The sequence below is a fragment of the Lineus longissimus genome, chromosome 5 (genome assembly GCF_910592395.1).
Source record: "Lineus longissimus chromosome 5, tnLinLong1.2, whole genome shotgun sequence".
Taxonomy (NCBI): domain Eukaryota; kingdom Metazoa; phylum Nemertea; class Pilidiophora; order Heteronemertea; family Lineidae; genus Lineus; species Lineus longissimus.
This window is the reverse complement of record NC_088312.1, coordinates 22,510,815-22,521,025: the sequence shown is the minus strand read 5'-3', so window position 1 is coordinate 22,521,025 and position 10,211 is coordinate 22,510,815. Positions and strand designations below refer to the sequence as shown.

Genomic DNA, 10,211 nt, shown 5'->3' with positions numbered 1-10,211 from the left:
ATAACTTTTTACATACTGATTCTTCAAAGTAGATATTTAAGGTAGTCAAATCCTTGTTGAAAGCATTTCGGGAAGTCCTCCAACACGAACCGAGGTGACACGGCCTGAGGGTGAAAAATGACACTGTGAATTCGATGAAGCCACCTTTATGAAATGACCTGTTCTTCACGTCACAAGTTACAAGTGAAAAGTGAACCGTTACACATGAAGATGAGAACCCGATATAACCCAAGCCTGATACAGACTTGAGGCTCTTTCAATTCAAATTCTGATGAAAATGTTCCTTATATATGTGCACTTTCAATAAATTGTTCCTTATGAATGTCCTCCCACAGAGATTGCAAGCAAAAGGCCGTTCCCCTGTATGGGTGAGGGAGTGCCTCTGAAGGGCCACTCGCTGGTAAAATGCCTTTCCACAGATCCCACACCTATATCCATCATTCGTATGGGTCACCAAATGAACCTTTAGGCTGTAATTCGACTTGAAATGTTTTTGACAAAACTTGCAGGTTACTTTTGGCGGAGGCTGAATTTTGTTGCATCTGAACGGCAAAGATGGCCACTGAAAAATACAGAGACCAATGTTTAGATTCGAGGTACACAATTGGAACTTCCAATAGGCATATCCACAGGCAGCTTTGTTTATATAAAACACTTGAAAGCACCTATAGTTATCTGGTTGAAAAGCAATCTCTCATTCTCAGCAGAACAACAGAGTAACACGCAATTCCTCTGACCACACTGACCTTGGAATTCTGTCTCTCACAAAGGCCTGAAGGTCAAACATTAACCTGAACAAAAGGATTCAACCTTGGTCAAACACTGACAATTTGAATGTTACGTCAATTTTAACCTTGATAAAACAAGATTTCTTGTTCTGACCTTGACAACAGGATTCTAGGTCAAACAGTGACCTTGACATTAGGACTCTAGGGCAAACAATGACCTTCAAACAGAGGCTCTAACAATAATATTCAAGGTCGAACACTGACCTTAAGGATTCAAGTTCACTTCAGCAAATCTCGGTCGACACTTATGGCCTCATTTGGATTTATCTTTCCATGAATGGTACGTAGATGGCGCCTCAGAGACGAGCGGTCATTAAACTCTCGTTTACAACAACTGCACATGTACGGTTTCGCTCCCGTATGAGTCCGAAGATGGCCGCGAAGATTACTTGAACGCGGGAATCTCCGCTCGCAAATCGGACACTGATACACCTTCAAATAACCTTGCGGAGGGGTGACAGAACTCCACCACGACACAGGCTTTAGCTGGCCGCCTTCTTCTCTTGGGAACTTGGCCAGGTTTTGTTGACCAGAGAACTGTAAAATAAAACAGGTTATTTGAGACTCTGAGTTTTATGTCAGAGATGTGTCATGCTCCACAAGGGACAGTCATTGTACGCCAAGATGCAATGCAGTTATATGGTCATAGTGGCGAGACGAAGGGTACAGTATCTTCACCACCAGACTGTAGTTGATTGGGAAAGGAAGACGGATGAAAGCTGAGTGAGTAAGCCAATGGATGGACTGAATAAAGACTGATTTGATATCAGCACATTTTTATTACAATCAATGACAAAAAGTTACTTCACACTGCATGCACATAGACTGCAAACACAACAATAATAACAGTATTGATATACCCCATTATGTAATAAATTTCAAACTGAGGGTTAAACTGAGGACATATTTGCACATCCGGTCAGGGGACATTGACACATACATTCGTCCATTCTGGAATCATCTACCAAATGATACTTTTAGCTTGTCAGAACAACTGTCATGAGATATTCTTTCAGGAAGGATTGGTGACTTTTATGAAATGTCTTTTAAGATCACCAGACTCCTATAACAAGACGACTAATGAAGATCATCTCATAGTGGGCATGAGAGGTGTGAGTTATCATTACAAGAAGAGCATGTGGTGGAAATGAAACCAGCAATTCCCTTTCCGACATTCCTGAGAATTTAGAACGATCAAGACACAGCAGAATAACATTAAACAACAGATTTTAAAAGGACAACTTGGGTGTGTGAAATGTGGTTTTTGGCACAAAAATGGCTTCCAGCAGGACCGTGGCTTCACTGAACACAATCTATGACAAGTCTATGAACTGAATTCGAGAATGGATATAATAACGTATGCAATCTTCTATCAGTCAGTGCATTTATTCAACGCTGCCTGCCTGTACATATGGACATTCAAACTCATCTGATTAGCAAAGTTGCGCCCGCAGATTCGACAAACAAAGCCATCTGGCACGTCAACTTTGTTATGAACCAACAAATGACTTTGTAAATGAACCTTCTGCTTGAAGCTCTTCTCACATATTTCACACTTGAACGGTTTAGATCCTTTGTGTATAGTATTGAAATGCGTTTTCAAATTGAACTTTTTTACAAAGTCTTTACTACAAATCTCGCATTTCCAAACCTTCGCGCGTGGTTTCCCCAGATGAGTGGAGGGAGACTTCCCGAGTCCAATCCACTGCAAGACATAAGTAAAACAGTGTATTAGGACTCAACGTCTCTTCCCTCAAAACAGATTGAATTTCAAGAGATGTGGTCAGAGATATTGCCCGAAGTGAGGAAAGATACCAGACGGAATCACCTCTGACAGACAAAGTTCACATCAGATGTCATTTTCACATGAGGTGTCTTGATAGAAGCACAAGACAACTGGAACGGAGAAACGCGAGTTTAGCATGGTACACAACACAGCCAGAAAAACACAATGTTTTCACACTTTTTGAACAAAAAACAAATGTAAGCAACCTGATATGCAATTTGGTACATGTACAGACCCCCCGCCCCCACCCCCTCATCCTTCCATCTTATCAACTGAAGGGAAATATTCTTCTAGAAAGAACATTGTTATTAGTAGAAGTTTGTTCCTAAGAGACAAGTCAGGGATCAGATCACGGGTCGATATCACTATAAATTCAGAATACGTTTTTCAAAGCTAGCGATCGTGTGCAGATCTATGTTTCTACGGAATACTACACTTCTCCATCACGTGAGGGAAATGCCAGAGTTATCAGTGATCATGGGTCACCCTGTATGATAGGAATAGTGTTTCGTGAGCGAGTCACAATAACACGACATCATCGCAAGAACGGAGCATTTTTTCAGTAAATACAAGTCAGATGCAAGTAATTAAAATCAACTCGTCCCTTCTGCAGAATTACCAACCAAAATGACCATGTCTTTCCAAGGGCAACCATTCAGTACAAATGCAAAACTTCAGACCAAGTGGTAAGTGAACTAGATAAAGAATGACTTGTACTCGAAGGAGTATACTGTTCCTTTATGGCTCAGTGGTTGGCGCGTTGGCCCCAGAGTGGAAGTTAAGCAACGTTGAGCGCAGTCAAACTTTGGATCGGTGACCGGCGCGTATTGTACAAGTCAGGGATCAGATACAATGACGCATTCAGAAAGGCATGAAAGGAGCAATGGAGGGAAATTTTGTTTCAGTACAGAATGGTTTGCCCACATGTGTTAAAATGCAATTTCACTATTTCTATCTGGTGGTCTTCCCTGAAATCCTGAAACGCAATCACTACAATCTATAAAGCAACAACAAGCATGGAAAGACATTGTCATTTTTTATAAATCTTTGAGGTTGGCATGCAACGAACCCCCATAGTTTTACAGGCAAAGCTTCTGCACTACACTGTATTTTCCCGAGTAAGGCCAAAACCCAGCATTCGGGAATGATCGAGATGTGCTTTAGGATCTTCTTGCCATTACAGTGCACAACCAAAAGTGAGGCCATTCTCTTTGGACACCATACGGAACCCTTTCTGTAAGTGGAGTTCCTAATCCACAGCCAATGCTCTACCTTATCACTCTGACACGACTGGCACATGGGAATTCTGCAGATGGGGCTGATGATTTGACATGTATCTGACAGGTGAGGCATCAATCAGGAAGGTAATCAAAACTCAAGCTGTTGGAGCAGCATGACATGGATACATTTGAGTGGAAGAGTGACAGGTCACTTCCCCAACAGAAGAGATAAGTTGCGCATACACCACGAAATATTTGTGGACCAATTGCACGTACACCACCACATTGCCGTGACAAATTGGTTCGGCAATCCATTGCCGATACAAATTGCCGGGCGAATTTGTTCCACCAAACTTGATGGTCCAAATTCGCCCGGCTTGTTAAAAGCTCGGCTTTGTCGTGGTGTACGCGCTAATGGATCGGCAATTAGCTATGGTTCGGCTCTAGGTGGCGCTTTCGAAATGGCGCTTTCTGCTTACTGTTTGCGCGCCATCTGTTGTCGGATTTTATAACTAGCTGCAGCGCTGGTGTACGCGCTTGGTGGATTTTCGATGGTGCGGCATTGGTTCGCGTACCAAGATTGGTGGTCCATTTTCACGTGGTGTACGTGCGGCTATAGAAATCACCCAGCTACCCTCAAACTTTGCTATGCCACAAACCCAAAGTTGATAATTCAAATCCTCATGAAGTAAATTCAAGTTCACCTTGTTGTCTTATTATGGTATTAGAACTGAACAACTGTCTTGTTATCTCCACTCCAGCAGCTTGAGGTAACAAAATATCACAAATCAACTTCTAAAACAATGACCAAGCACACTTCATTTGGACTTACCTTTGGAAAGGCCTACAGGGGGCAGCACTAAGCATCGGTGACAAACTTTCAGGACTGTTGGTACCAATCGGTGATACTGAGTCTTTTAGCCTTCTCCGTAATTTCAGAATATGCAACTTAAGTAAAATGTTATCCCTTGACTTCTATTGTATGTAACTTAAAACTTTTTCGTCTAAGTCGTAAGTGAACTCAAGCACCTTGACTTTTTTAAAATCAGATAAAACTTTTCAACATTTAAAAAAAAAATTCTTTTCATCATACATTTTAGGAAAAAACAATTCAGTCGCTGATATTTTTTATTCTTTGATCTGCCTTCGGTATTGACACCGACCGAAATACTATAGTTTTCATGTAGATTCAGGAAACTGGGTGAAAATTCAAGGTCCCAACTCCTGCACCTACATAAGGGGGAACATAATCTACCTGGCGGCCTAGGTGAAAATGAATGACACAACAATGCAAGGATCATGAGACAATAGAGTGGTTTCACGTGACGTCATCACCTGCCATGCTAGAGGGACAGACAAAAGAAAGCTTGTCCAAATGACCATGACAGCATTTGATTTAGTGTTAAGTCAGGCATGACAAATCATTGTTATGCCCACCAACATGGCTGACCGTCAAACACTCTTTAAAGAGTTGACATAAGCAATGGCAAAATTTTCTGAGAGCATGAAGTCTACTCAAGTCTGTTGTGACTAAAAATGTCATAAAAAACTTTGCTAAACGCAGAGAAGGCCTTTTCTCCCTTTCCCACAACTTTAACATTTCCACCAAAGAGCTAAGTTTTCTCCCTCCAAACGTCCCAGGTGCCATTGACTATTCAGCTATTATCTATTTCTCTACAATGCTTGTCTCTGGATCCTTGCATCTACCTAAAGGTTAGGCCTAGCTATGAAGTGTTAGGCCTAGCTATGAAGTGCACTTGACCGTCTTGGAGAAAAGACACTCAGAGGAACAAGGCATAAAAATTGTTCCACCAAGTGACACCAGGAGCACACAGGCTTCACATCATCAGACACGAGTATGATTCGAACTCACTAAGACCTCCAAAACAGAATGGTGTAAAAGACAGAGAAAGCAACTGATCAAGAAGTCATGTGGCAAGATCTTTTTCTAAGCAACAATTCATGACCAGCAAATGCCAATTTTTCTCTTTGAATTTCAGGGTGAGAAAACCAGTTTCAAGGTCTCAGATGTGAAACTTACTCCTGGCAATAACATGAACATGAAACAACTAAGAAGCAGAAAAGAAGTTCTTCAAACCAAAGCCTCTTCAATGAGGATTGGGATCTAGTATTTTAGTTGGACTGAAAAACTAATACATGCACCATCAATTTATGTACATATAAGGTACCAAGAATCAGGTAAAAACAACTGTATGCAAAACTAAAAGTCTTTCTTTTTTGTATTTTTACAAGGAAGAACTTCCTTTCACTTCAGGTTAATTCAGTTATGAAGGTCTTGAATAGACATTCAATTTATGCAAAAGGCAACACACTCAAGACTCAATATGTGACCCGTCACAGCAAAACCAGGCGCATGTCGCACAGAAGATGAGCCTAAATGACACCAGGAGATAATGGAAATAATAGGTGTGCTCGTATTTCACAAAAGGCAGACAATAGAGAAATGAACAAACAGTCCGTCTCAACCTGCCAAGCTCAGAGCGACATGCGCTTAGTTTTGCTGTGATGGGTCACATATATGACTGGTAAACATAACGATGCCAATGGACATCACTCGTCTGGTCCGGTCAAAATTTGCTCTTGAACAAGTTACCCTTCTACATATGTAACATATGTATCAAAAGTTACTTTTTAAGAGATGAAAAAGCTTTGTGGAAATCGCCTCCAATACAAAATGTTGGGACTATATTCTAAAGTTCAACTCTTGGGTATGTTGTCGCGAAACTGAATTAACCTAAGCAGCACTACAGAGAGAGGTTTCGAGGGTGCATGTTGGTATGTACTACTGGACAGATCAAATCTTACAGAAGGTTGCCAAAAATATCTACATGTGGTGCCAAGATGAGTACCGGTATACGTCTTTTGGTGCGTGTATTTCATTGGATTGAGATTCACTAAATGATATTTTAAACCAGGTTACATTTGTAGTTTCAAGTGCCAACTTATTTTGACTGTGATAATGATGAAATGGCTGTGATAATGATGAAATGGCTTATCACTGAAGCCATTCACGACTTTTTGTTGCTACTTCTTGTAAAGCTTCAAAGATTCGAGTGACGACTTCAAACACGTGAATTCCTTTTTCTGCATTGTAATTCCTCACACTGTAGACATATTATCAACCTTCTGTAAATTCTACAAGTCCTATAACAGGGAAAGCCATGGGATTCACTTTTGGTACATTTCTATCATTGCCACCACATCACATACTGACATATATTACAAACTGCTAAAACTTTCTTCTGTGGATTTCAATTACCACTCAAGATGAATAGCCTATCTGCCATTCGATATTCATCAAGCACCCTCTAGCGTGGTTTTGAGGCTGCCTTTTTATGTCAAGCCAAACTTAACGGAGGCCTTGTAATTGTATATCATTAGTAATGACTAGCATACAATGTAGGCCAATGTCGCAAGAATCCAAGACTGATGCTTGTGCATTATTAACCCAAGCAAGGAGTTGCCCTTCGTCAAGTTACCTTTTATAGCAGTCTTAGGAAAGACTTGTGCGAATCCCCTCGACTTGAATTCAAGACCATGGCTTTTTCTGTTACATACCTCAATGCACACAGACAGCAGACGTCTTGTAACCAATGAAAATAGTGCTGAAAGGGATTCTTTTCCTAACAGACAACAGGGGCCACTTCCAAACTTTACTTTTCTTACTAATTTTTTGAAAATTAATCTTCCAGGAAGTGGATCATGTTTCATCTGGTATAATTTTGAAGGTCAAAAACGTTCCCCCTTCATATGCGTTGGTGGTGCTTTTTCGAAAGGAAATGTTTCAAATGAATGTGGAAGATGTACACACTGCTGTCCAAATTATTGTTGGGGAAAACCAGAAATCCTGGAGTCACTATTTTCATCGACCACAAAACATCCAGTTTCTACTTCGAAAAGAACGATTGTCGAAAACTGATCCCTACCTTTCCATCTCCGCCTCCCTCGATGCTGCCACCTGGAGACATACCAGACATCGGCACTGGGCCCTGACTACTGTCACTGGTGCCCGGCGTGGATGGAATTGGCCCCGATATCGGCACGGGGCCCATATCACTTTCAGTTATCATGTTCATTGCACTGGTGTCAATTGCACCCTTGCTATCCTCGGCAGTGGCGTCAACGCTGAGAGGGAAGAAGGTATCACTGGCAGACGAGGTCATGGCACTAGAGTCATGTGCCAGAAGAGAAGCACGAGATTGTGAATGTGATACAGCACCAAATTTTGATTGGGACGGTGAGATTTGCGGCTGGGTTGTCCGCCATGAAGCCTCACGTGATTGTGACGACGCAGCCATGCCGGAGAGACGGGATGAGAAGTCCGGCATGCTACTCGAAAGGTGAGATAACGCACTGTCCTGAACGGATGATTGTGAAAAACGAAGAGAGGAATGGTCCATTGATGATGATGGCGCGGTGGGCGTTTCGGTCATCGAGATGATGTTTGAAAGACCGAAATCAGCATGTTCGACGGAGAGGTCTAAGGTTGGTGGCGAATCGGGAATTTCTATCACAGGATTGGCGGAGGATCGCTAAAAATAAACAAAACAGTTTAAGAAACAAAATTTTCAAAGCACAAATGCCTGAAGATGTTTCTGACTTTGTCCAACATCAAAATTTTATGAGGCCAAGTTTGCCTTTGATGAATACCAGCAGGACAAATTTCACTCAACTATAAGACTGTATGAAGATACAAGGTGACATCAATTCTGGTTCACTGATCACGTGACAGAACAAAGTTTACACGTAGGCTAGACGTACCAGTATGCTTTTCGGCCTCAAAGTTTTGCTCAATCTTCCGAGAGTAAAATGTTCTGCTCCACTAACATCATCAGCAGGACAAGTGGCAGTTATATACCTGTACTTACCCCAGATTTTTCAATCTCCCTCAGACTTCTCTTGGTCATTTCATGAGCCCGTCGTTCCAATTCCAGCGCTCGCCTATCTAACTCTGACTGCTCTTTCAACTCATCATTCTCCTTCATTAGCTGAGTCTGCAACTTCTTCAACAAATTGTCTTTTATTGAAACCTGTTCCTGTTGGACCGCTAATTGCGATTTTAAACGCACAATATCACCTCGGTATCGAATAAGATCATTTTGTTTGTCCAACACCTCATTCCTAGCCTGTTGTAACATTTCCATATTACAGGTCAAGTCAGAGTTAGTTCGTTGTAAAAGTTGATCCTTAGCTGTCAGCTCCGATTGTGTTTTTGTCAACAGGCGTTCCTTTCCATGAATCTCATCTTGTAGCTTGGCAAATTCCTCACAATCTGGCGACACCGGTTTCATATCTTCAAACTGTTTTTTCCGAATTTCTATTTCTTTTTCCGCTATTTCCATGGTGTTTTCTTTCACAGTCAGTTCTGCTTGATATTTTGTTAAGTAGCTGAAGAGATCGGCCCAAGCCTTGGTGAGCACAGCGCCCTTCTTATGGAGTTCAGCCTGCATATTCTCAGCCGTCCCAGCGGTGTTTTCTTCATGTGACTCAGGCATGGCTTCGTCTCTCATCATTAACACACAGCACCACGTAAACAACCTATAAATAGATAACAGGTACTGGGTAATAAAGACGTTCACTTTTGGGGATTTGCACTTAAAATCTTTATCAATCAATTCATTCTTGCACTCCAAGCTTTTGAGATCGTTGAGGAGGAGTTGACTGCCCTATTGGGCCTACAGTTAATTTTCAGTTTTGTTCATCAATATCAACATCATAAACTCATTAATCATCATCAGTATCATGACATGCAACTGATGTTTCGATATAGACTCATAACAAACTCTCTAACGTAACTCAAAAGTCTAGTGTGTGATCAACCCATGAGTTTTACATTGACAGCACGCTTTTTTTCTGAATCACCCTGTGTACACAGTGTATCTCGCATTCGAAGCCCTTCTAAAACATGCGTATAAAAGACATCGCATTTGTTTTTAAACAAAGACAACATGGCCCCACTAAGTAAAGATATATGAGTTACCTCTATGACAACAAGTTTTATATGAATTACATGAGTGAGGGGTTGTTTTGGCAATTTTATCATCAAATGCAGTTCAAAATTGAGTCAAATTATGGATTCTTTTGTTGAGATGCGAGGTCAGTAAGGATAGTCGGATCTGAAATCCAACTGCGACAACCTACTATATGGGGCGCCGATTACGAATAAATCGTATTGTGGGCGTAGGGGCCATCTCAAAAGTAATAACTTTACAAATATATGTGGTCTTGGAGGAGATAACCGTGCGGTAGTACGGAGACGGGAGACTGCCAATGACATGTGACAAGTATTCTTGTGCACTAAAACGTGCCACAGGGCGGGGGTTTTTTTAAGCAAATCCAAGCACAACTGCACTGTGTAAATAGACCCCCATCCCGTGCTGGGCACTAGTGCTGCTT

General features: G+C 41.5%; 1 protein-coding gene across 14 annotated transcripts in view; it reads right to left on the bottom strand.

Annotated features, from left to right (window-relative positions):
* Positions 1 to 9,896, bottom strand: part of LOC135487923 (sal-like protein 3) — a 28,053-nt gene extending 18,157 nt beyond the window's left edge. For 12 of the 14 annotated variants that reach the window (XM_064772205.1, XM_064772204.1, XM_064772209.1 and 9 more), the window contains exons 1-3: positions 9,796 to 9,896; positions 8,684 to 9,353; positions 7,742 to 8,347 (exon numbers count right to left, since the gene is read on the bottom strand). In XM_064772205.1, the coding sequence (XP_064628275.1) occupies positions 7,742 to 8,347; positions 8,684 to 9,328 (1,251 nt within the window). In that variant the 5' untranslated portion in view covers positions 9,329 to 9,353; positions 9,796 to 9,896. Of the gene's footprint in view, positions 1 to 429; positions 563 to 598; positions 1,326 to 7,741; positions 8,348 to 8,683; positions 9,354 to 9,795 lie in introns of those variants that run through there. The other 2 variants (XM_064772201.1, XM_064772202.1) reach the window with 2 other exon arrangements.
* Positions 9,897 to 10,211: the final 315 nt, after the last annotated feature.